The sequence below is a fragment of the Vigna angularis genome, chromosome 3 (genome assembly GCF_016808095.1).
Source record: "Vigna angularis cultivar LongXiaoDou No.4 chromosome 3, ASM1680809v1, whole genome shotgun sequence".
Classification (NCBI taxonomy): domain Eukaryota; kingdom Viridiplantae; phylum Streptophyta; class Magnoliopsida; order Fabales; family Fabaceae; genus Vigna; species Vigna angularis.
Genome location: NC_068972.1, coordinates 29,921,802 through 29,949,698, shown reverse-complemented (window position 1 = coordinate 29,949,698; position 27,897 = coordinate 29,921,802). Strand labels below are relative to the sequence as shown.

Genomic DNA, 27,897 nt, shown 5'->3' with positions numbered 1-27,897 from the left:
GGAGCAGCCGTGAGATGAGGGAGGGCAACCTAGTCTCTTTGTTTCTACCCAGAACGCTTGGGGAGGAGCGGGAAGACTACTATCCTTTCCGGTGAGCGTGTGGTGATCCATAGAAGGAGTGAACGTTCTCGGTCACACCTAGAGTCTTTGAATCATTCTGGAAACCTAAGGTAAGGGGAGTCGTTAGAAAATATCTTGTGTGGGTAGGGTTTGATGATGCGTTGTACATTGTATGATCCCTGGTGTGCTGTAGCTGTTTCTTCTTTGATTGAGATATACGCATGGAGTGTTCTATTTGTGCAGAGTGAGAGATTCGGAGGGTTGTTGTAAGTTAAGAGTTTCAGGTGTTGTCATTGGCTACTGTTTTGAGGGCCATGTAATGGAAGAAACTGAAACTTGTTGTTGAGTATAGGGTGTTGAATAGCTATGGTATTGAGTAGTGTTCTACGTGTGGTGATCGAGTTATAGTGTCGCGTGATTACTTCGGACTTGTTGTGAAATGGTATGTATGTGGGTGTGTTATGGATCGAATAAGGGTATCGTGTGATATTATTTTTAGCATTTTTTCTTCTTCTTCTTCTTTAGGCCTCTGTTTGACATTGAGAGGGTTTGTTTATGTCTTCTCTGCCAGACGGTGTTGGGGAATGCTTGAGGGTTTCACATGAAACCTCTAGGTTCTTCTCTTGTGTATTTTTGCTTATGAGGCAAACCTGCTTCACCTTTTTTAGACAGAAGGGGGTGATGAGTGGGGTTAAGATGAGAGGAAGGTGTGAAGAGAATTGTATTAGAATAGGTTTTATAATAAAACAACATGCAATGCAAGGAATATATGGATACGTGGGCATGGGTAGCTTTAGGGAGTGTGAGGAAGAAAGAGGTTAGAATGGAAGAAAGAAAAATATAGGATAAGAGTGCAAGATAAAGGTACTGTTAGAGTTGGTTTCGGTTAGTGACAAGATAGAAAAGAGGAAGGAAACGAAAGTTGGTGAGAGTAGAAGAAGGGGAGTAACACGTGAATGATGTGAGAGAAATTGAGAGATTGAGGAAGAGTTTAGGTAGTGCGGGTCCCATCGTGGTGAATAACAAAAAGTGGAGTTGCATGGGATTGGTGTTACGTAATTGAAATATGAAAGAAGATGATGAGTTTGTGATGTGGTGAGAAAGCAAGGGAAAGATGGGCTTCGTTATTACTAGAAATAGAAGAAATGAAAGGGAAGGATTGGCATGCGCATGAGAGTGGTTTGGAAAGGTTTCATTATAAATATAGCATTGCAGGGAATACTTTCGTTGGGTGGTGTGTGTGTCTTGGCTTGGAGAGAGAGGGTTATTCATGCATGGGTTCTGTTAAAAGAAAATGGTGTAAGGGGTAGTGGTGAAGGTTCTAAGGTCACTGGTTGTTGGGGGAAAGGAAGAACGGGGAAGGGACAATAGAGTGGCAGTGGGAAGAGTTGGGTGGATGTAATCACTACACCTTGAATAGTTGACGGGATGACAAAAGGATAATGAAAGAGAGATTGTGATAGGATATGAATGTGGACGATAGAAGAAAGGGAAGATAATAACAAAATATAGTTGTTAGAGGGGTTTGGGGGAAAACAGTTAGGCAGTTGTGGTTCCTTGGGAGGGTTGGCATTTTAAGGAGGGTTGGTGTTTTTCACGGTTTTTTGTATCTTAGTGTGGACAAGTCTGTACCTCTGAGAACGGACTGGTTCCCTTGGTTGTTGAGTTGATTGTTTTCTGAGTGACAGGATATTTGTTTTCCTGTGTGAGGGGAGGTTGCTCCCTTGGAAGTGTACGAATTGTATTATTGTATTCTTTATTTTTAAGAATAATAATACAAGGCTGTTTTTGTGTCTGTTTGGTGCTGCCTAGTGTGTGTTTTCAGAGATTGTTTGAGTATATATATGGGGGTGTGAGGGTACTGGACATGATGGGTGAATAAGAGATTTGAGTAGAGTTAAAGTGTGGTGTACCCAGGAATTTAAATGAAGAATGTGCAATGTGAATAGAGAAGAAAAGAGGGAGTTTCGGCTAGGGCAAAGGAGAAAGAGAAGAAGAGAGATAGTGTGATAGTTGGGAGATTATGTTAGGTTGAATGATGGGTGGTGAAGTTGAGGTATAAGGGTGATGAAGGATATTGGTGAAGGGGAAGTTGAAGTCTTGGAGTTTTAGTTGTAATTGGATGAGTGAAGAGAAGTGAGATGGAGAGTTGTTGGTTGGGTTCACTGCATGTATTATTCCCTGATCCATGACCAGATGTTTATACGAAGGGTGGGGGAGATGTTTGTTTTATGAGAAAATATTCTTTGATACACATCTACACACATTATTTCTCACGCTCTTGTTATAAAAATCATGTCAAATAAGTTTAGGTGTGTCAACCTACCATTACCCTTGTTTTATTAGAAGAAAGGTGGGCCCGCGAGCTTTTGAGAAAGAGATAAATGATGTTCATGGTAGAGAATATGGAAACGTGTTAGTGGAGTGAGAGTTTTATTTTGTTTGTGAATTTAGTAGAAGGGACCGCGTGAGTCCCACTTGGTGGTTAATGGCTAGAAAATTTACCTTATGTGCAGCGAGTGTAGTAAGAGCAGAGAGTAAGACTCTCTCCTTTGGGTTGCTATGGTGTAAATTGGAGGTTTTTTTTTTAGTGCATGGCTTTTACTTGCAGAGTTTAGTTTTCCATTTATTGTTTGGTTTGATTCCTTCGTTATAAAATGACGCTGCATGTAGTGTGTGGGCAATCCTTGTTGGTAAGTGATAGAAATATAAATGGTTGTAGTGTGGGCTTAGGCCTTGGTAGAGAAACAGTGACCTATTATTTATTTTGGGGTTGTATTAATTAGTGGCAAATTTAGTGTGCATATTATGTTGGCTTGAGTGATGACAGAATGGCACGGGTGAGTGAGTCAAGGTGGGTTCTCCGGTGGCTATTTTGTATACCTTGGTATTGTAAGTAATTGACTTGGTGTATATATGTATGTTGTTGATGATCTTCACGAGGTATAATGAGGTTGTGGCATAAACTGTGATTGGTTGGAAAATGCATATTATTGAAAATGTGAATTGGTTGTGATGCGGGAAGAGGATTCAAGCGTTATTGTGGGGTGATTGATTTTATTGTGGGCAGTGACAGTTAGGTGCATTTTGAAGTGATGATAATTATTGTAATACTTCTTGCATTATTGATGTTTTACGATTGGTTTATTGCTTTAGTTGTTGTGAATGCTTCCGTCTTAATTGAATGAAAATATCATGTAACTGGGAGATTACGTTGGTATGAGTTTGTGGGGAAGTTGGTGTTTAATCTGGTCATGAAACTTAAGTGATGCAATTGGTGATAATCGCTGAAACTGTTCAAGTTAGTAATGAAAATCTGGATATGTGAAATTATTTGTATAATTGTGTGACAAATGCATGCTCATTGAGTTAACAGGATTGAAACCATAGTTGCCTTTAATGTTGAGTGATGAGCTATTATGTTTGGTAAAATACTCTATTAACTATATAATTGTGGACTAATTCTAGCTTTATTTGTGGCTTTTTTTGTTAGAACCAATGTGCAGTTTTGAAATTATATAATTGGGATCTGTCTGGAGCGTTGTTGTGGCTGTTTGCTAGCACAGGGAAGAGAAAACAGCAAGGAAGAGAGGAGTTTTCGTGAGAGTTTTGGTGTGCATCCGAGAGGCTGAGAAAGCAAGATAAATGTGAGGCTTAAACCAGCAAGGAAGGGGTTCGGAAACTTAAGAGAATCAGAGAACTTTGGCACTCTCATCCACTTGCGCAGCAGTATCTAGTGAGCTAAGTTTTTTTCAAAGCTAAGTTTTAATTTCTTTCCTTTCATGATGTATTTTGGAATGATATTATGACCAAGCAAAGTTGCTGGACTCATGATGGAGATAGGTATGGACGTGTGGAATTGTTAAAAACAAAATTGTAGCTTTTATTTATTTTTTCTTAAGGTGCAGTCTTGCTTTTCTACTATTAGGAAACATGAGCTGCTAGTTGGTGAACCTTTTCTTACATAAACTGAACCAAGTAGAAGATGTTATAGCTATTAACATTGAGGTGTAGAGATTAAAACAGGTGCTGGTATTTTTTTTTTTGTTAACATGAAACAACTCTGCCTTTTCTTTGATCAAAACAGGTGCTGTTATAAGGACAAACTGTTGTCTGCATTTTTGTTAATTATTCCTTGCATTAATTTCTGCTTTGGCATTGTGGTTAATAAAGTTTTTATGATGTTTGTTCTCTAATGCTTCGCGTGTATGGTTGGCTTTTCAGAAGTATACCTTTCCATATATTTTATTTAGTGTTTCATATTGGCTTCTAAAATTGTAGCACTCTTAAACATTACTTAAATGTGGAAGGCTAAAAGTAAAATTGCTATACTACCTCAAGGTTTTCGTTTTTCTATGATAGTCCATCGCGGGGTTATGTTGCTGAAATATTTGGTACTCATTTTCAACTTCCTGATGTAAGACCAGTAGGTATCTTCCATCTTTTGCTCTTAAGAAATTTAAACTGTGATATTTATTTGTTGAAATTTGTTAGATATATTATATATTTATCTTTATCTTTAGTTAGTTTATTATTATTTCTTATTCATATTTTGGGTTTAGCCCATATTTCTTCTATTGTAAATAGATGACCCTATACGTGTATTTAACACAAGTGAGATTTAATCTCACATATAATTTTTACTATATTTAACTCGGTATTAGAGCGGGTTGATCCCGCTCTGGTTTTTGTCTTGCCGGTGTCGCTCTCTGTCACTGTCCATTGCAGCCACCGTCTGCCGGCCTTCCATCGCTGTAGGCTATCCACCACCGGCTGTCATTACAGTTCTATCCATCTAAACCTTTACACTTTGTTCACTTGAATGGATTTAGAGAAGAGTGATTGAATGAATTTGAGAGGATTTAAAGGTAAATTTTTTGTTTTATTTGAGTGGATTTGGAAGGAAATTTTTTTAATTTGTCACATTAATCAAATCCTACACTAATTCTCACAAACTTTACTTCCAAATCCATTCTCACTTACTTCCAAATTCACTCAAATAAACAACAACAAAATTTACCTTCAAATCCTCTCAAATCCATTCAAGCACTCTCCTCCAAATCCATTCAAGTGGAGAAAGCCTTAGGGTTTTCTTGTTCCTCGCTGGTACGATTCGTCTTCTTCAGAGGTGGCATCTGGCAGTCCTTTTTCTTTCTCTAGGAGTCTATCAATTGCCTCCGAGAAGTTAAATGGAAATAATTATCTATCATGGTCTGTTGCCGTTGAAATGTGGTCCTGTTATGTGCCCTTTTATGACAAACAGTGGAACCCAAACTTCTTATATCTCCAAGGGCTTTCAAAACTTGTCACTCTTTTTGGGAAGAAAGCTCAAAGCATCTATGCCAACGATATTTAACGTCTCTATGATACTACAAACAAGCTTGCATCTCTTAAAATGATAGACCATGATATGGTGTCCTTCATGCTGAAACTCAATTTGTTGTCGAAGAACTCATGATGTTTTTGGAAGTGGACACATTAAAGGATATCAAGAAGAAATTAGACAAATTTTACATGGTGTTGATCATTTGCGCCCTACATCCCGATTTTGATCACCTTAGAGATAAAATTTTGACCATTCATGGTTGCCACACGAGGAAGAGGAGGACGTGGCACTAGAGGAGGAGGACGAGGAGGTCAGGGACGTCCTCAATGCACATACTGTAAAAGGATGGGTCACACTCAAGAGAATTGCTACTTCTTACATGGTTTCCCTTCCAAAACCGCCAATAATTCAAAGATTGAAAAACTTCCACTTCTAAGTTCATTGAGGATGAATACCAAGATTATCTAAGGTTAAAGTTTAATAGCTTGACACAACCATCTCAATCTCTCAGTACATCTACAACCTGCATTTCTCAATTCATGGAAGGTCAAAATTCATGAATAATTGACTCTCTTCTGATCACATTTATGGTAATACCTCTTTGTTCTCATCTATTTGTTTTCGAGAAAAGCCTCATTTCATATCTCTTGCAAATGGAGCTTAACTTTCTCTCAAAGTCAGTCTTGTTTCCTTGTCTCTCTCCCTTAAGGTGTATAGAATTAAAAGTGAGTTTTGTTGACATTTAAGGTGCTCACGATATTGCCTCGCCAAGGGATTTCCTTGTTTCTACTGAATGGTTTGAACCTTATCCTTTTCTTCCTTGGTCTTCTTTAGCTCTAGCCTAAGACTTTCCTGAAGGTCCTTAACCTCCTCTCTATTTTTCTCCATTGCCTTTATAGCTTTGTTAGCCATGCCTAATTCAACTTCCAAATTCTTAATTTGACCAAGACGCTGAACAACCTTGGAAGAAATTGCTTGGTTCTCAACCTGCTCTTTGAGAAGGGTTTGTTCCTTCTCCAATAGTTTGGTGTTGGCCTTAGTCAACTCCTCCACCTTCTTTTTTCAGCTCCTTTGTTTTTTGCCAAGGCATCTTGGAAATGACAAAGGATGGTTAGGCTCCTCATTATCATTACCTTGGCAGATTGAGGGCATCCTGATGCCCCCAACAACATCAAACATTTACGCATCATAAGGCATAGGGAAGCTTGATTCGCCATACCTCGGCACACACCCCGCAACATGTTAATGTGCCGCAAAGAGTTGGAGTGTGTCGTGGATGTTGAAACATGGTCGACATGAGATAGTGTTCCCTTTTTGCTACCACATTATTTGACATGGTTAATCTTTATTGGCCTTTTCCAATAAAGAGAAAACCTTGGAGTATGGTTAGAATGGAAGAAAATACGTTTATCTCAATTCGAAAAGGATAATGATACTTTGACAACATTTTTTTACATTTTAACACCATCTATGTGTCATTCTGTGATTGATCCATGTTTGTGTTTATGATTATTATTATTCATTGTGGAATAATTTTGGACCAATCATAAAATGACGCGTAGATGTTAAAATGTTATCAGAATATCATTATCCATTTAAAGAAAATGATTATTAAACCATTTATAGAGTTGGGAATCACAGTAAAAAGAGACCCATATTAGACACGGTTAAGGGAAGTTCACCCAACCTCTTGATCATGTTTTAGTTAGTAAAAATACATGAACTTATTTGTAAGATCCTAGTTGTTATATACTTTATTGGATATAAAGTTAATATAAGAATCTTGTCTATTTAAAATAATAATAACAATAATAAATAATACTGAAAATATTGTATTGCTTATTTGTATAGTGCGGGTAAATATTGCGTGAAAAATAAAATAAAATAATAGTTAGTTAAGTTAAAATTTAAAATGTGAAAATAAGAAAGTAGGCAAAATAGAATAGTTTAAATTGAAATAAGTGTGGGTGTTCTAATTATTGTTCCCAGAGGGAGGGGACCAGTGTTCGATCCTTATGCACAGCAGTGTCTCCCTAGCTTTTATTTTTATTTTTTGTTTAGTTTGAGTTGGGCCGTGAAACCCAAATTTAAATGTGAGAAAGGGCGAAAAAGCGGAGGTCTCTTTTGTTCACGGGAGCCCTGCGACTCTTTTATATAGTTTTAGGGAAAGAGGGAATGGAAAGGGAGGAAGAGAGGGTCACGGATACAAGATAAGCTCTGGATTGTGTAGCAGTGGGGGAAAAGGCAAGAACAGGTATGGGGAACAAAACTGCTTTTATTCCTTGTACCGTGTGGTTTGTGAATAGAAGTTTAGTTTAATTTTGAAACTTTAGGGTTTCATTATTACTTACTAATATTCTGATGAATTGTATGTATGTGAGGAGCTCACCTTTATTTATAATTGTATGAAGATTGAATTGTTTTCTGTACTTTCGATGATTTCTGACACTTGGAGGTTGATGCAATAAAATATTTTAATGATAACATGTTCTAAGTCTGTTTGAGCTAGTTGGAACTTGGTGGTTTAAATATTGTGAGTCTGAAAAATTTATGATAAACCGAATGAACTTATTTATTGTGTTATTCGTATGCTTGATATTATCCTTTTGATTCATTACTCGTGAAATTGGTGTTGTTCTAAACATTATATGTGTGTCTAGTGTTAAAATGTCATTCTGATTGATTAGAGTATTATATGAGGTGATTTCTCTACATAATGAGGTGCTAATATGTACCTCTAAATTGTAAGAAACCTTTTACCCGATCTGCATAATTGATGAAGTTCTGTTTTTCCTAATTATACATAAATTAAAGGAAGTATTGTTTCTGTTTGGTATGGAATGTGCGTTTACTTATGAGTATTTAATTTAACTATGAGTCAGATGATATGTGTATGGTATGAAAGCTGTTTTACTTTGTTGATGTTGACGTGAGTTGCATGTTATCACTCTAGAGACTGGTCAGGTACAGAGACAGGGTTAAACTGTGAAATACTAAATGTTGTGGTATGAATATAAACTAGTGAAATGATGGCCTTAAGATTTAAAAAGCTTAGGTGTAGTATCCTTGAATTCGTATTTAGTTTGCAGACTTGAATCATAGGACTACTGGAATAGTATGCTACATGATATGAAGTGTTAGGATGGTTGGAAATGTTTAGAAAATCTGGCACCTTATTATCATGATCAGTAACAAGAAGTGAATGCATGGGTTGTAATGCTTTGAATTAAAATTGGGTTATACTGTACATGTCCGATAACCTGGTAGAACAGTATACATTGTGTTTGATCTATTTTACTCTATTTGTAATTGATTACAGCTTCATGTTAAAAAGGATTGGGTCTCGGTGCATGCTAATCCAGAATTAAAGGGAGTGGGTTAATGGTTTATAATTAGGATTGTTTTTGGAGTGGGTTTTAAGTTGAATAAAATTTTATATGAATTAAATAAGGTCTATGAGTGTAGAATAAGGTGTTGTTAATAGTGACCAGTAACATGTTGAATCTGCACGAGTTAATTGTTGGGGGTTTAATGTAATTAATCAAAATGCATGTCGAAATTTTAAGGTCTGGTAGAAATTCAGTGATGCTTTGCTTGTGGTCTATGAAGTAATAAAAAAACAGTTTTACTTAGCCTGATGTCCTACTTTGAACTATAGGCTAATTTAACTGCCACATGGGTGTTTGACATTAAACCCATGGTATTTTATGTAGGGATTTGATTCGTTTTTAAAATTGGATATTAGTATATAGTATTTTGTTTAAATGGGAAAAGACTTAGATTGTAATGTTTAGGCGTGAACTAAATGAGAGATGCCATGAAAGAGTTGGTTTGGCAATAAACAATAGGAATGGAAATGGAGGATTTTATTAGGCATTAGAATGGAAAATGATCTTACGTAAAGGGGTATAGTGGTGGGGAATATGTTGGACATTTGGTTGTAGTTTTTTTTTTTTTTTTTATAGATAAGAATTGAAAAAGAAGGAAAGGTCATATGGCATATACGTAAATCATAATTCTTACATGGATTGCAATGTTATATAGTCTAATGGTGGAGCCATGGGATTGTATTGTTATTGTAAGTAAAATGCTTAATTATTAAACATGAAATGGAAGAAAAAGTAGAGTTGGTTCATATTTGTGTTTTAGGTTTAAATTTGGTAGATAATTAAATATTGTTATTAAGTTGCTATATTGAGTTAATTAAATGGTAAATTAAAGTAGGTAATCATTTGGTTATAAATAGTTATGGTGTTTTTGGTTAGATAGGTGAAAGTCATGGTAACTTGAAATTGGTCTGAGACGTGAATTTTAGAAATATAATAGGTATATTAGAAATTTAAAGGGGTTTGAGATATAAGTAAGTTCTAAAATGGACTTGGATTTCAATGTAATGCATGAATATTAATAAGGTAAAATAAATCCAAGATAGAACCTTAATTAAAGGATATTTGAATTAGAGAATAGGTAACTTGTAATAATTCCGTAGAATTAATTTAATGTGACTGACATATGAATGATTGAAATTATTTCATTCAAGAATATTAATTCAAACAATGGTGTTTTTCTTATGCTTATTAAATAATAATTAGATTATAATGCTATAGTAGAATAATAGAATCTAAAATAAATTTATCAAGAAAAAGAGTAATTTGAATTAAGTTTTGGGAATAATCACTAATAGATAAGTATGTGTAGAGACAGTTACCACTAGTTCTTGATGGTGAAGAGTTATTAGTTTAAATGATTTAAGCTGGCATTAAGACGCTGTTTCAGCATTATGTGAGAAACTGATTATAATTTGGAAAATCGATTCTTTAAATATTAGTAAGTTTTCTATTGTGTTTTGGTGGTTGGTTTACGATAGTTGAGCGTATATATAGTATCTAAATGCTTTCGATATGCTTAGATGTTCAAATATGCAATGAGAGTCCATCAGAGTATATAATTAAGATGAGATTCTTGCTATATTGATGGGCTATGCTTGTTTAACTAAGTTGTATTTCCATAATCATTAGGATAACTAGTTTTAAAGACTAATGTATTTAGTTAATGATAATTGTGGTGATTGATATTGTTAAATATGAGGAAACTATTCTCGATTAATTATAATGCTTTAACTTAATATATTTTAAAGTGGTATATGTTTTGTATTATTTCAATAGTTCACCCATACTTGTTTGTTTGCTTGTCTGTGTATAGGCTTAAGAGATGGGAAATCTATACTGGGTTATTTATAAAGTTGTATTTTATTCCATAATTTTTTTAAAGTTTTAAAGAATGATGTAATTGTATTTAAGTACATTTTAATATGTGTGGATTTTGCATAAATTGGCTCACAACTCCCACCGGATAAGAAAGATCGAGTCTTCTTATGATAAGATAGATTAGCTTCCTAACCAACCTTCTGTATCTTTCTGGGTCGGAGAAAGGTTCACCGTGGTTTCATTAATTTTTGATTTGAGTCCATAGGATTATCAATGGGCTTGCAATCTTTCAGGTTTGTTTCCTCCTGTTAGATGTTAAGATGTGTGTTTCTGTTATTTGGGCTTTGTCTATTCTGTATTTAGGGCATTGGCCCATATCTTACAATATAAATAAACTACCCTATGTGTATGCTAAACACACAAGGGGATATTTTCTCCCAATCTTCTCTATTTCTCATACCTCCAAAATATCAAGGGCATATTTTCTTTGTGAAGTGATGACTCCTTTTTTTGATTCTATCACTTCAATACCAAGAAAGTATTTCAGACGACCTAGGTCTTTGGTTTGGAAGTGGTTGAACAAATAATTCTTTAATTGAGCAATTCTAGCAACATAATTTCCTATAATCACAATATCATCAACATAAACCATGAGATAAACACATTTGTCAGGAGTAGAATGCTCGTAAAACACTGAATGATCTGCTTCACGTCGTCTCAATCCGAATTGTTGCACAACACGGCTAAATTTACCAAACCAAGCTCGAGGTGATCGTTTCAAGCCGTAGTGTGAACACTCTAATTTACAAACTAACTTAGACTCTCCCTGAGCAACACGACTCAATCCAGGAGGTTGCTCCATGTATATGTCCTCTTCTAGATCACCATGAAGAAAGGCATTTTTAATGTCCAATTGGTGAAGGGACCACTGATGAATGGCAACCATGGTAAGAAAAAGACGAACAATACTGATTCTGGCCACAGGAGAAAAAGTATCACAATAGTCAAGACCATAAACTTGAGTATAACCCTTCATTACTAGACAAGCTTTAAGACCATCAATTGCACTAGTTGGACCAACTTTAATAGCATATACCCATCTACAGCCCACAGGTTTCTTACGAAGAGGAAGAGGTACAGGTTCCCAAGTGCCTGCATTTCATCAATCATGGCTTGTCGCCATCCAGGGTGATGAAGTGCCTCATGAACATTATTAGGAACTTTGATATTAGAAAGGAGGATACAAAAGAGAAATATGTAGGAGACAAATGATGGTAACTCAAAAAAATATAAACATGATATGGATTACGAGTAGATCGAATTCCTTTTCGAAGAGTAATAGGCCAAGCTTGATTTGAGTCAAGAGAGGACGAGGAGGATGAAGGATCCATGGTCTGGGTATCTGGTGGAGAGGCAGGAATAACTAAGGGATCACATGATGGTATTGGAAGCATCTCTTTAACAGATGAAGAATCTTGCTTAGAGGATGAGAAGAAGGGTGTATCCTCAAAAAATGTGACATCAACAGACATATAGTACCTTTTTCTTGAGGGAGAATAACATTTATGCCCTTTCCGAAGACGAGAATATCCCAAAAAGACACACTTAATAGCCTTTGGAGAAAGTTTATCTAGACCTGGAGAGACATTATGAACAAAAAAGGTACCCCCTAAAACACGAGGAGAGACATGATTAAAGGATCGTATGGAAAAATTATAGAGTGAGGAATCTTATTGTCAAGAGAAGAAGAAGGCATCCTATTTATCAAAAAACATGTAGTGAGGACTGCATCTCCCAGTGATGAATAGGAACATTAGTATTTAACATCAAGGAACGTGCAGTTTCAATGAGATGTCTATTCTTTCTCTCAGCTATATCATTTTGTTGTGGAGTATTAAGATGCATTAACTGATATAAGATTCCTTTGGAAGATAAAACAGATGAAAGCTTACAAGAAAAATATTCTTTGGCATTATCACTCCCGAGAATTTTAATTGTCTTTCCAAATTGGTTTAGAAATTCGTTAAAAGAGGACATACATATGTCTAAAAGTTCAGATCTCTCTTTCATTTGATAAACCCAAGTACATCGAGAGAACTCATCAATAAAGGTTACAAAATAGTTAAAACCAAAAGAAGTAACACAACAAGGTCCCCAAATTACATCGTGTCTCAAATGTCTAAACATGTTTTCCTAACTGACAAGACTCACAATCATGCAAATTGGGTGACCTAAACGATCATGCAAAAGTTTTGGAGATAAAGTTGAAAGATAGGAAACATAGGAGCTAGGCTTTAGGAAATAAAGTCCTCATGACACGTCCTCCAATAAGACGACTTGTTCCATGTTCCTTTATGACAAATGAATTAGGACTCAAAGTCAATTTAATGAACGAGTCAATTGACTCAAAGAGATTACTTAAAGAGTTGGGAGAGAAAACTGAAATTTTAATTATTACTGTCCACTTAACCCTAACACCCATACTACCCTATTTAAGGGATAGTAGATCAACATAAAAAAGAAAAACAGAAGGCTCCTAAAAAAGCCCACTCTAAAAGGCCCACTCTAAAATACATTACATTTCAACAAGATTAAATTATAGGGAGAATAAGGAATATACAGAACAAAATTAAATTTAGTGATGGAGACAAGGAAACTTTGCCAATTCCTTGAGATGCCACTTTGGATCCATTAGCAACTGTAATTAAATGAGGAATTTTCTGAGAAGAAGTAAAATGAAGGTAGGTTACCAGACAGATGATCTGAGGCACCTAAATCAAGTATCCCTGAAGTTTGACTTTCTACAGTTTGAGAGATGCATGCAGTTGAGGACGATTGATCAAGATCAGTAGATCTTTCAGATTTGTACCTTAAAAAATCTTGGTACTCTTCATTGGAGATTCTAGATTCTAAATTATCAGATTTAGACACCTGCACAGATTTAAACCATCTCTCTTGGGTATGGCCAATTTTCTTATAGTATGAGCATTCCAAACGCCCACTCCGACTACCACAACCTCCTCAATTACTTCTACATTTTCCTCTCCCTTGAGGCTTTACCATTGTTGAAGTCTCTAACATTAGTTGAATTCCTATCTTTTACCAACCTTGGTACACAACTAAATTATCCATTAACGGGATTTGATCACATGCTAAAACTTGATTACGTACATGATCAAAATCCGAGTGCAAACTTCTCTCTCAGAATTAGAACCATGTAATGTTTGAACCATGTAATGTTTGTCAAGTCTTTTGTTGATACATTTTAATGAATTAGCTTCAAAGAAAGTCTTTAACTCCTCTATATTGTGATTGACTTGTTTGAGAGAAGTTACTCTCTCAGTTGCATCAAAAGGCATTGTATATCATTAGCAAAAATATCTTGTGCCTCTTTCCAAAAAGCAAAACAAGTTTTGTAGGGTCTCAAAATATCTAGAACTTCTTTCTCAAGTGATTGTCACAACACAACACATAGCCCGAGACTTGCGGAGTGAAGCGGCGCATGCGGAGGCTAATGGGGCGGCAAGCACCAGGGTTGGGTCATGCTTCTCAAGGCGAACCTAACCCTTGACTTCACCGGAAGAAGGGTGAAAGTTGATGGCGAGGAGGGTTGCGACTGCGGAAAATAGTCTGGGTCTAGCTCTCGATACCATTTAAAGAGCTACTTAGAGTTAAGACATTTTATTCATTGATGGATTTATTACAATGTTTTTGTACTCTATAAATAGAGTACCGTGGTAGGTGGAAAACAATCCCAACCGTTAAAGTTAAGTTCACACACACACACAACAGTGGTATTAAACATAATACATTTCAACAAAAGGAAATAGAACATTAAGGTATTTAAACATATATTCATAAATAAAGGTGAAGTCGGCACAATCTGGCAATGGTTTCTAGAAGACTCTATCACTACTAGAACAAGGTTCAACTTCTAGGTGTTCAACAAATTCTTTAGCTCAATACTAAAACAAAAAACAAAATTCTTTATTGACAAGGTGGAGAGGAAGTCAAGAATAGCTAGCAATTTATATGGGACGGTTGTTCTCTAGTTTATTGAACAATCACAAATGGTGACATTTCTTCAATTTATATGGGACGGTGTTAGGGGTTGGAAGGTATAGGGGAGAAGGAGAAGACCGAAAAGTGGAAGGAGGAAGACCAAGTTGAACGGTGGATGATGGTAAGGAGTCGAGCCGAACGACCGAAGGCGGTGAGTTCTCAAGCAGAGCAATGGGGAGAGGGGAAGACCGTAGCCAATCGGTTGAAGAGTGACTATCTTAACTAGGACAACAGTTAGGATAGGCAAGAGATATTCAATACAATACAAGATAATTATAGTAATCAAAGCTATATCTAAAGAAATATTCAATACAAGTTAATTACAGTAATTAGAGTTATATTCCATTATTCAGTATAAGTTAATTATAGTAAATAGAATTATATTCTATTATTCAGTATAAGTTAATTATAGCAAATAGAATTATATTCTAGGGAAATATTTAATATAAATAAAGCCTAAACCCTATGGTGAAGGGCACGCTTTTGATTATTGAGTTTTGTAAAGGAAGTTATGCTCCCAAGTGACTCAAGGAAGTTATGCTCCCAATTATTGTTTGCTTTCTTTGATTCAGATATTTCTATCAATAAAGGAGATTCATTCATCCATTATCTATTGTTCATTGTTCTGTGCTAGTGAGAGTGTGTGAGGGTTCGTTCTGGTTACGTTTCCCACTCGGATATGCAACATACGGTTACACTTTCCTCAGCTTACGTTAAAAAGTAAAACTGAACAGGCCCTCCCTCATTTCATGTGTCAGTGTATCTAGCAGCGTGCATGGTGTGAAGAAAGAAGCACAAGATTCTTTCTAGACCTTATTCTGTTCCAATAAGTGTGTTCTCCATTTCTGTCTTTTAGCTCTCTCCCTTATATCTGTTTTATCCAATGCTAATGTTGATGTATGTTATGTTTCTTGAATCTCTTCTTTTATACTCTTGCATGTGTTCTTGTATATGAAACAGTGACAATATCTAATAACAAGAAACTCTTTTTGTTTGTTTGTTTTTATCTGTTTTGCTAATATTGATGCATGTTGATACTTCTGTTGATCTGTTTCATGTTTCCTGAATATGGGTCTTAGAAAAAAGAAAAGTGATTTTCTGAACATTCACAAAGCCATTGATATAAAAGAGAGAACTGTAAGAACAACAATACTAATTGTGGTTTGGAATGATTTGTATTTTTCTGTGTAAATTTTCTAGTAACTTATTTTAATAATATTATTGTTGCCAATGTTTTGTAAGAGAAAAATAGGAGAATGGATCCCAGAGGAAATACTGTGGAAGCCGAAGAAAAAAAAGATGGAGAAAAGACTATGTCTGCTACTGACGTAACTGCAGATCTCAGTTCTGAAAGTTGCAAAATTTATGTCAATGGAGTCGAAATTCGTCCATTGAGAAAAAGATTGATTATTTTGGACATAAACGGCTTGTTAGCTGACGTGGTTTCTCCTCCTCCGGAGGATCACGAGGCTGATGTAACAATCGAAGGAAGGGCAAGTAAGAATTATTTTGTTCTTTGTTTTTATAAAACCAGATTATTCTTATGTTAATTTTGATTAGATTTGAATTTGATTTCAGTATTTAAGAGGCCTTTCTATCTGGATTTTTTGAAGTTTTGCTTCAAAAATTTTGAGGTTGGCTTGTGGTCTTCGAGATTGGAGTACTCTTCTAACTACCTTTGTCTAATTTTCTATTTTTGTGTATTCATTTCTTTTTCTGATAGAATTCTGAACTGTGCTCTTGTTTTTGGATGTTTTGTGGTTAGCAATTAGCTTTTAGCACAAAAATTTATGTTGCTTATTATCACAGGAAATTTGTTGGTCGGGATATTGACTATTTGATTCCACCCTTCTTCAAAAACAAATTGGTTTTCTGTTGGGTAAGTATTTGGTGAAAACTGTTCACTGTCGGTCTTTGTTCATCTTTTATTTCATTTTAGTGAACTCAAGTGAACTCTTAAAAACAATAATTTAGAGATGAAAGGTTTGAAAAAATCATGTTAGAAATTAACAATGGAGGATTTGCATTAACTCATAACTCTGCTATAGAAACTACAATCTTCATGAAATTGATGACAACGGCCACAATCTACCTACTGATTCCTTTTCACTCTTATTTTTTGCACTTCTGATTCTGCATTTTCTTGGTTTCTGATATACAGGATGGTTCTTATTGCACTCAATTCTGGATTTATGAGCAGGGAAAGAAGAGTGTTGTCTATTCGAAGGATTTGAGGAAACTATGGCAGAAGGATGATCCTAATCTTCCCTGGAATAAATTGTATTACAATGAATCAAATACTCTGATGTTGGATGTTTGTCCTTATAGGGGAAGGTTGAATCCGGTAAACAATTTTAACTCTACAACTTCTCAGCATTTTATATAACCTAATTACTACATTTTCTAACCTTCTGTTTTAAATTTTTTATTGTTTATTCAGCGAACCACCTCAGTTTACCCTCCTACATTCAATTATCATAATAAAAACGACAACTCTTTAGGTAAAAATCTTTCATGTGATCTACTTGTATACATTTGAGTAATGAACACATATTTTATCTAAGTAACTTCTTGCTTGAGTCTTTGTCCTGAAATGATAGAAAGGAAAAACAGTATAGTTTTGTAATATGGTAGGAGAATGTTAAGTCAATTTTTTCTGATATTTTATATTTTAAAAGAGTCATTTGTTGACACACAATAATCTTGACATTTAGTGTCCTATAATTCATGACAGCTGAAGGAGGAGAACTGAGAGCATTTCTAGAAGGCTTGACAAAAGCTGAAGATATGAGAAAGTATGTTAAGGAACACCCATTTGGCCAAACCATTAGTAATGAAAATAGTGGTCGGATCACACGCAGTAGTAGATATATTCTTGAATATCGGAAGGATTAAACTTTTTTTACGTCTGAGATGTCTTTGGAAGAGATCCTGGTTGAAGAAAGCAAAAATGAAGGTATGTCTGAAGTGTATTTGGAAGATATCCTGGGCACTGGATTGGTTTAAACAGAAAATAAGACAGAAAGGTCATGTTTTTTGTCCTCAAACAGTTTTGCTGTTTTGATTTGAACATTGATGAAGGTTTTGATTTAGATTACACGTGTTACAAAACTTTAGTTATCATGGAATTTGAACGTTGTTTTTTTCATGTATAGTGACTGAGATGTCCTTTTGGAAAATACTATTGGAATTTATCGACTGTTCAAACATATTATGATTTATATACTTTTCTTTAAAAGACAGCTTTATTTAGTTTGGATTGCTTTTCTGTTATTTGGAAAGTGAAATTTTTTAAGTGATTTCTTTTTGATTATTTTAAAGTACAAAACAAACTTATCTCATTCTGTTATAGATTGATAGAGAGGTTTTAGCTGCACTTGCACAATTTCAGCCTATATCCCATAATTTTTCATAATTTGTACATGTTTTTTTTATTTTGTATTTTAAAATTTTCAAAATATAATTTTTGTATTTTAAAATCTGAAATATAATTTAAAATATATATTTTATTTTGTATTTCAAAATAAATAATCCATTTCAACCAAGGGAGTTCAACAAATGCCCTATATTAAGATGAAACTTTAAGATGAAACATAGTAAATATTGAATTACATAAGAGTTTGAATACGAAAACCTCATACACACACACACACACACACATATATATATATATATATATATATATATATATATATATATATATATATATATATATATATATATATATATATATATAAGTCCAAATATCACATAAATGATAAGTTCAAGCAAAAGCATAGAAATAACTAGTTTAAGAAACTTAGTCATCAACTAAGTTTTCATTAATTACATCTTTATTTATGTTAAACTTTGAAGTATCTAGGCTAAGAGCAAAGCATGAAGCTTGCCGAATAACTTTCTTAATGCCCATGACATATCCCTCCAAAGCTTGGGCGGTGAAGCCAATGCATTGTGTGTTTAAGTTTGCCCCAACCTTATTTCTTTCTTGGCCTTCTTCAGCTCTAGCTTAAGACTTTCCACAAGGTCCTTAAACTCCTTTCTATTTTTCTCCATTGCCTTTATAGCGTTGCTAGCCATGCCTAATTCAACTTCCAAAATTTTAATTTAACCAAGACTCTAAGCAATTTCCAGATCCTAGGAACAAATTGGTTGGTTCTCAACATGCTCTTTGAGAAGGGTTTGTTCCTTCTTCAATAGTTTGGTGTGCTTGATCCTCCATACCTCGACACACTCCGTGCATCTTAATGTGCCACAAAGAGTTGGATTGTGTTGCATATGTTGAAACATTGTCGACCTGGGATAGAGGTCCCTTTTTGCTACCTCAGTATTTGAAACATTGTTAATCTTAAATTGTCTTTCTTAATAAATAGAAAACCTCGGTGTATGGTTAATGGATGAAAATATGTTTATCTTTGTAAAATTTGACACATCTCGATTTGAAAGAATGATTCTTAAACCCTTTATAGAGTTGGATATACACAGTAAAAAGAGACCCATGTTGAGCGCTGTTAAGGGTTTCAAAGGTCTTTTTAAAATGCCTCAACTATTTGGATGGAATTGGTTGGATGCTAGAAAAAGATTTGTTGGAATTAAAGTTAGGGCCAACTATCCAAAATAACGAGATACAGGAAATGCAAGAGCAGTGAGATGGCAAAGAGATAGAAGAGGGTGATGAGGAAAACTCAAAGGACTCGCAGAACTGAGCACGACACCAACATAGATCTGTTGGTGTTGTTGGAGAACGCAACATAAACCCCAAAACAGACAAAAATTTGACAGAAAATTAGTGAACCGCTGCAAGTGTTACTAAGGTGTGTTCTGCATAAATCCTGATCTAGAAATCAATATAGTTTTTTTTTTTCTTGATTTCACCCGAGCCTAACAAAAATCGATTCTGCATGCGAGATCACTAGATCCGAGGGTGTGGGATAGAAAAATCGTCTTAGGATGTTTGAAAATGAGGAGAATATTTATGATGCTGAATAAAAAAAATCCCCAGAGTAGAGTAAGGGTGGGATGCAGAGAGACCAGAATTTGAGGTAACAATTATTACTTTCATTTGGTCCATTTTACAGTCAATTAACTTGAAGTTATGGCTTTAACCACCCATAGTTCTACATCGTCATCATTGGTCTGAACAGAACGTTGTAACATTCAATGATGCTAGGAAGAACACAAATAGAAACATAGAAGCCCAATATAATTTTACCTGTAGTGTTCACCTAATAAGTTTCTTTGGAATTGGGCAAGAACCGTCCTAGCTAAGATCCACCCATGAGACCCGCCTTATTTTGGAAATGCGTTCTTGGTGTAGAAGACCTAAAACATCAAATAATTGTCATAGTAAATTAAGGGAACACAGCACTACACACTATTGATAAATATTAATAACTTATGAACTGTGTTTATCATAGCTTTTCAACTATGTGAAATTGGCAGCATGATAGTCTAAGTATGTATCTAGCCTCTGGTTTAGAAAAATCATAAGAAGCTGATATAGTGGAGCATATCTTTCATCCTTCCCCAGTTGCCCAAGTGCAAGCATGTCCATTAAATTTCAGAACTTATAGCTATCTAGGGCAAATTTTTTATTAAAATCTGTGGGCGTACAATAATTAATAATGATGACGGGATAATAGGAAGCAACTCAAAGACAAACAGAAGTTCTATTTAATGATGACCTATAACAAGAAGAAGGCATCCTTTATAGTACTGTTTGATACCTCTATGTCTAATTATATCAGGTTAATTTTTATTATGACGATAATTGAGTATCACCCTTTTAACAAGGAAATAATGTCCATTATCTATAAATTACCTGAGAAAAATAACATCAACAGCCCAGGCCCAGCCCAAATGGAGTGAGACCCAACTTCTGAAGCTAACCAACCTGAATGCCATCCTCTCATCACATTCACATGCGATTATGTTTATCTCACTCTCACCATGCTGTCTTTTCGTTTGTTTCCCTTGCTCTGAAACTGTTAATTTTGTTCCAATGTCAATTCTCTAGAAGCCATACACTAATGCACACTAGGCACAAAATGGGACATGAAATTCTGGGTAGTTCAGTCATCAGTGATAACATCAATTTATGTTTCATAATTTGATTTTGTTGCTGGAGCTGTAGCTTGTGGACTCTTTTTTCTTATTTTTGTTAAGAGTTTGTTTCAGGAACGGAAAAGTTTCAGAGTATAAATTCTGGGTAGTTTAGACATTACTGACAAAATCGGTTTATGTTTCAAAATTTGATCTTGTCTAGGTATAGCTTGTGCACTCTTTTTTCTTATTTCTATTTGGAATTTCATGAGGGGTAAAGTTTTTTGAACGTAAGTTATTGATAGTTTAGTCATCAATCATAACCTCAGTTTGTTTTTCAAAATTTCATCTGGTTGTAGATATTGTTGCTTGCGGACACTCTTTGCTATTTTTATTTGGAATTTAGTTCATGAATAGGAAAGTTTCAGACTGTAAATTCTGAGTGGTTTAGTCGTTAGTGATGTTAGACCACAGGGATGCAAATGTTCTGAGTATTTGACATCGTCTATTAACAAAATTTTCATGCACTTCTCTCCCTCCCTCTTTTGTGCATTTCTCATATGTCAATAATTTCATTCAGGATTATAGTGCTCTTTCAATTAGGAAAGACATTATAAACAAGGTATAACATATATTTATAATTTGATCAATATCATATTATATTAATCAAGGTATAACTTTCACACAACATTCTGCTAGTAAGTTCCTATATATAGAAGAGCAGAGGTAGGCATTTATATCCAATAAGACCTCCTTACTATTCAGCATACAATAACATTTAGAATAATTACCATCCCTAAAATATAGCCATTCACTCATAACATGGCTTTGTGGCTGGTGCAGGTGTCTTGGCGGCAGGTCCATTCTCTGGTGGGTCAATGAACCCTGCATATGCTTTTGGCTCTGCAACCATTGCAGGCTCTTTCAGAAACCAAGCAGTGTATTGTGTTTACACTTTCTGAATGTTGTTTATCGTATAAGGAAGGATGTTATCAGGCCTTGTGTTCATAAAACTGCTTCTTGGTTTTAGGTACCAACACATGGGACAGATTTGAACTTACAGTGATTATTTATTTTGTTCTGTCAGTGTCTGTTTTAGATTTTTTTTCCAAAACTATAGTTCAGTTCAGTTTATACTATAGTTAAGTGCAATTTAGAGATGTTTAGTTTAGTATAGTTTAATAGAGTAAAATATAGTTCAGTTCATCGGAACTATTTTTAAGTTCAGTTCAAGCCAATTAATTTTTAATTTAGTGCAGTTTTTTAGGAGAGGAGAGGGGAGGAATGAAGGGGTTACTGAAACTCTTCGGAGGTTTCGAGGTTGAGTTCAAGAGGCTGTAAAGGGGGAAGGAGCACGAGTAATGTGGTTAGAGAGCTAAGAGTTTAGAAGCAGGGGATGGAGGTTGGAGAAGATAGCAAAGACTTCAGAGTGCGAAATGGAAAGCGCAACGGTGGTTGCAAGGCCGAAAACAGGTATGGGAAGTTAATGTAAAACTGTGATTGTTTTACTGTTGAATGTGTGTGAATGATGGAACATGTTCTTGTTGGGTCTTTTGAATATGTGAACGTGACACGCTATTTTGAATGCAATATGGCTGCTCTATTTTACATTTCTTTTTTATACTAAAGGGAAAATTGAAATGCCATGCTACCTTGACTGTGTTCATGATGCCTTATCAATTTCTTGATGGTTGATTACATTCAAGGGTATTTCAAACTTGATTGTGATAATTATCTGACTATATGACCTGATGGGAACTTGTTGCTCTGTTTTGAGTGTGCTGGTAATTGTTGTGATATGGTGAGATTGTTATTTCACACTTTGATTAGCTACATTTTTATAGTTTGACAATTGTCGATACGATTGTGGTGTGTTATATGGTGTTGTAATTGGTGTGTTATCTAATGCTACGATTCTGCCCAGTATTGGATGCAATATGTGCTAATTTAGTCTGGAATGCGTATGTCAATTTTAGTAAATGATAAAGGAGTGAAGTAAGTAAGTGAGATGTAGATAATTTATAATTTGCTTCTTTTCAATACGTGACGTTGTTGCATTGAATCTATCATATTAAGTATTTTTGTTTATTACAATTGGTTGTGGTATGAATTGATGCTTAGTGGGAATGAGGCGCTTTAGTATTTCTAAAGTCATCTCTGAGTTGTAAAGCAAAGTTCTGACTGTGAAACTGATTTACATCTATGCATATTGTGTTGTATTTGTTGATTGACTGGTATTTGGAATGCTTGATTTTATGTGTGAGCTTACAATAGGTAATATAAACGTGGGATTGGGTTTTGTTTGCTATACCAGGTGATGGCAAAGGCAGGTTTAGTTCATCTTGATAGTTAGAATAACTCTGATACAAGACCTAAAAAGAAGAATGCACATTTGAATCTAATTAGTAGGGGTAGAAGTGAAATTGATGCATGTTAAAGTAGAGTATTTATTTATTCAAACATGTACCCATGCTCCCTCCTTTATTGAGCCATAACAAAACTTATCACTTGTCACACTTAAGTACACAGAAGTTATCGGTTCATAAATATTTTAAGCACAAAGAAGGGTACAAGTATCAGTCAATATGCGTTTCATCCAAACTTATGCAATCACTTGAGTTGAACAAAAAATTCTTGAGTCTACCTTTCCTTTGCTTAAAAATAAATCAATTCCGATGTTTCCAAACTTTCCCAACAGTTGCTATCACATACCCTCCGAATAATATTTTGCTTACGATTAAAATTAAAGAAGATTAAGATTAAAGAAGTAGAAATGTTTAAAGTTAGCCTTATCATATAATTAGTAATTGTATTATAGTTACAACTCTACTTGTTTGCAACATTTATTTGTAATATTAAAAAATGTAAGAAAATATGTATTTAATCTATAAATTTAAAATAATGTAATTATTTAATTTGTTCCGTTACTTATAATTATGTAAAATATTACAGGAATATATATATATATATATATATATATATATATATATATATATATATATATATATATATATATATATATATATATATATATATATATATAAATATATGATTAAGGCTAGTTTTTAAGTTAATATTTATATAACCTTTATTGACATTAGAAAGAATGTTTATATTATCATTTAATTATAAAAAATTATTAATATAATATTTATTACAAGTTTTTGTAAAATCTTAATTTTATAGATTTACATTACTAATTGAACCATTACCATTTAAGTATTAAGCAAACCTGGTCATAAGAATGGAAGAAATATACACAAGCATACTAATATGGCGTAGTTACAATCCTTTCAATCTTTAAAATTTCTTAAAAAAAATACATAAGTCACTTAACCTTTTATATAATATAAAAAAAATCAAGGAACTACACCTTATATCTATGTACATCGCTCCAAAACATGAGATTTCAAACACAACCCTTAGCCTTTTAACTAAAATCACCTGTAATTTCATTTACTCATCATATAAGCAATCATTGCAAAAAGGAGACACAAACAACAAAAAAGGGTAAATTAATGATAACTTAAGAATATGTAAACATTTATGGCATAAAGATTTATAACAAATACTTAAACAACCAAATTATCCAACACACCAATCCACACATCATGACGCAAATTATCCAACACAATAGTCCACACATCATACCAATACTTAAACAACTAAATTATTCATATAAATAACTTAAGCTCAATTATCCAAATTTATGCATCATTCAGACTCTGAAAGTTTTGTTTTGTTATGTAAAATGAAATTCTCAGAGTTACAATTTCAATAACGATATTTGGTCCTCCCCTCTCATGACAAATTGAGTTCATTTATAGTCTAAAAGAAATAGAATTCACGACTCCAAGACTAGCTATACAAACTTCTTGCCCTCTTCACCACCTAGACTCCCTTTTTATAAACATATATTCATAAATAAAGGTGAAGTCGGCACAATCCGACAAGGGTTTCTAGAAGACTCTATCACTACTAGAACAAGGTTTAACTTCTAGGTATTCAACAGATTCTTCAGCACAAATACTAAAATAAAAAGCAAAATTCTTTATTGACAAGGTGGAGAGGAAGTCAAGAATAGCTAGCAATTTATACGGGACGGTTGTTCTCCAGGTTATTGAATAGTCACAGTTGGTGACATTTCTTCAATTTATATGGGATGATTATGCTTTCCTGAGCTAGCAGCGTGCATGGTGTAAAGAAAGAAGCACAAGAATCTTTCTAGACCTTATTCTGTTCCGATAGTTGTGTTCTCCATTTCTGTCTTTTAACTCACTCTCTTTTATCTGTTTTATCCAATGCTAATGTTGATGTATGTTATGTTTCTTGAATCACTTCTTTTATACTCTTGCATGTGAAACAGTAACAATATCTAATAACAACAAACTTTGTTTGTTTGTTTTTATCTGTTCTTGATTAGCATTTTTATCTGTTTTGCTAATGTTGGTTCATGTTGATTCTTTTGTTGATCTGTTTCATGTTTCCTGAATATGGATCTTAGAAAAAAAAAGTAATTTTCTGAACATTCATAAAGCCATTGATATAAAAGAGAGGGAACTGTAAAAATAACAATACTAATTGTGGTTTGGAATGATTTGTATTTTTCTCTGTAAATTTCTAGTAACTTATTTTAATAATATTATTGTTGCCTAGTAAGAGAAAAATAGCAGAATGGATCTCAAAGGAAATACCGTGAGTACTGAGAAAACTGAGGAAGCCGAAGAAAAAAAGATGAAGAAAAGACTGGCTGCTACTGACGTAATTCTAGATCTCAGTGCAGAAATTTACAAATTTATGTGAATGGAATTGAAATTCGTCTTTTGAAGAAAAGACTAATTATTTTAGATATAAATGGATTGTTAGCTGATGTAGTTTCTTTTTGTTTTTATGAATTCAGTGTATTTTTATGCTAATTTTGACTAGGTTTGAATTTGATTTCAGTATTCAAGAGACCATTTTATCTTGATATTCTGAAGTTTTGCTTCGAAAATTTTGAAGTTGACATATGGTCTTCAAGACTGGAATACTCTTTATGCAAAAGGTATGCCGATTTCAAAATTTTCGAAATCGAAACTTTAGAAAATCAAGATAAAAGGTCTCTTGAATACTAAAATCAAATTCAAACCTAATCAAAATTAGCATAAGAATAAACCAGATTCATAAAAACAAAGAACAAAACAATTCTTACTTGTCTTTCCTTCAATTATATCAGCCTCGTGATCTTCCGGAGGAGGAGAAACTACATCAGCTAACAACCCATTTATGTCCAGAATAATTAGTTTTTTTTTTAATGGACGAATTTCAAATTCCATTCACATAAATTTTGGAAATTTCTGCATTGAGATATGCAATTATGTTAGAACTCAAACTGTGTAACAAGTGTAGCGGGAACAGAAAGGTCAATTGAAGATACAACTCACCAAAGACACTTGACAACAAATCCCACTAATCAGTGATTAAGGAGGGGTACAAGAAACAAAATAACTAACTCTAGGATGGAGGATTTTTATTGGTCTAAAGGTCTAGTCTTTGTATTCTTTTAGTTAAGCAAAAGAGGGGGAATTGATTTCTGTTTTGCTTTCTCTTTCGGTTGGGTCACTTTGTTTTTCTTACATCATTTGCTCTGTACAGCTATTAAATGGCTCATAACACTTCTGTTTTATGAGCATTAAATTTTAATACCACTGAGAGAAGTTTCTTTTATCCTCACTTATTAATTCCTTTTTGGTGTGGTTGAAAATTTCCTAGTACATTGGTATTGTTAGATTGTTGTTTTCATTGTCATGCTTGAGAATACTCACCTTAAAGAACTGACTCTTGATGTAAAGAGAATCCTAAAAGTAACGGAGACATGGGATAGAGAACATGACACTAGATTTGAGACCCTGGAGTCTGTCGTTGATACAATGTTGTAGCATAAATCCGCAAACCCTTTCCCACCATTTCATGTGTGTAATGTAAGCTTAATTTTCTTTCCTTTGATGGGTTCGATGTCTTGCAATGGATCTTACAGGCAGAGCAATTTTTTTTGTATTACAATACTCCGGACGATCATCATTAACTATTGTTGCCATACATTTGGACAAGGATGTGGTTCCTTGGTATTAAATGATGACTCGTCATGATTCATTTCATTCATGGGTTGCGTTTACTCGAGCCTTAGAATTGGAGTTTGGTGCCTCTCCCTTAGAGTGTTCCCAGTCTCATCTGTTTAAATTAACACAAACAACTTTTGTGCATGATTATTATGTTTAATTCATTGCACCACTGGCTAATCATGTGCAAGGTATCACCACTGAAGCTTTATTAGATTGTTTTATCGAAGGCTTAAAACGGGATATTTGAAGGGATGTGATTGCTCAATCGCCCTCAACTTTGATTCGCTCTGTTTCCTTGGCCATATGAAGAGAAATACCTTTCCAAACCCAAACATTATCAACTCTACCCAACAGCCAAAACACAAGCCACAAACACTAGTCTACCTATAAGCCAAACCATTAAATCCACTAGTTTACATGTAATCCCCTCCTTCTTAATCCTACTATAGCTCCATCCACCACCACCATCAGAAATACCAATATTGAGAGAATAAGCCTAACAAAGATGCAACTTAAGAGAGAAAAAGGCCTTTACTATACGTGTGATAAAAAATTTTCTCCAAGCCATCGGTGCCCCCAACAAACAATATTTACTTCTCCATTTACAAGATGAGGATTATGGAGAATTACCACCAGAACCTTCAAACCTTGAGCATAGCGTTGAATTACATCTGTCCCAAGAGCATCATTTATCTTATAATGCTTTAAAAGGAACCTCTACTTTGAGTACAATGAAATTTCAGGGGTCTGTCAATGGCATAACAGTACAAGTGTTATTTATTAGACAGTGACTCGAGTGATAATTTTTTGCATCCACGAATAGCTCATTGTTTGAAGTTTTCTATTGAGCCAATTCCAAATTTTCAAGTTTTGGTGGGAAATGACAATGCCTTATTTCCTGAGTGGTTGGTCAAGGAATTAGAAGTCAAAATTCAGGGTCATTCATTGACCTTGCCAATATATTTATTACCTGTTACTGGGACTGACTTAGTTTTGGAGTCTGCAGGTTAGCTACCCTTGGTCCCAACATTTCAGATTATAGTTCTTTTACATTGAAGTTTTACCTAGGAAACCAATTTGTCACATTGCATAAAGAGCAACC

General features: G+C 34.4%; 1 protein-coding gene across 1 annotated transcript; it reads left to right on the top strand.

Annotated features, from left to right (window-relative positions):
* Positions 1–3,693: 3,693 nt before the first annotated feature.
* Positions 3,694–26,400, top strand: LOC108325832 (uncharacterized). The gene is made up of 10 exons (XM_052875205.1): positions 3,694–3,796; positions 4,423–4,490; positions 15,898–16,152; positions 16,216–16,315; positions 16,465–16,534; positions 16,817–16,999; positions 17,096–17,156; positions 17,390–17,611; positions 21,538–22,167; positions 25,351–26,400. The coding sequence occupies exons 3-8, from the start codon at positions 15,912–15,914 to the stop codon at positions 17,548–17,550; spliced, it is 816 nt and encodes a 271-aa protein (XP_052731165.1). The 5' UTR covers positions 3,694–3,796; positions 4,423–4,490; positions 15,898–15,911; the 3' UTR covers positions 17,551–17,611; positions 21,538–22,167; positions 25,351–26,400.
* Positions 26,401–27,897: the final 1,497 nt, after the last annotated feature.

Coding starts and splice junctions, on each gene's coding strand:
- LOC108325832 (XM_052875205.1), top strand. CDS start 15,912: ATGGATCCCAGAGGAAATACTGTGGAAGCCGAAGAAAAAAAAGATGGA. Junction 16,316..16,464: donor TTGTGGTCTTCGAGATTGGA/GTACTCTTCTAA, acceptor TTATTATCACAG/GAAATTTGTTGGTCGGGATA. Junction 17,000..17,095: donor ATAGGGGAAGGTTGAATCCG/GTAAACAATTTT, acceptor TTGTTTATTCAG/CGAACCACCTCAGTTTACCC.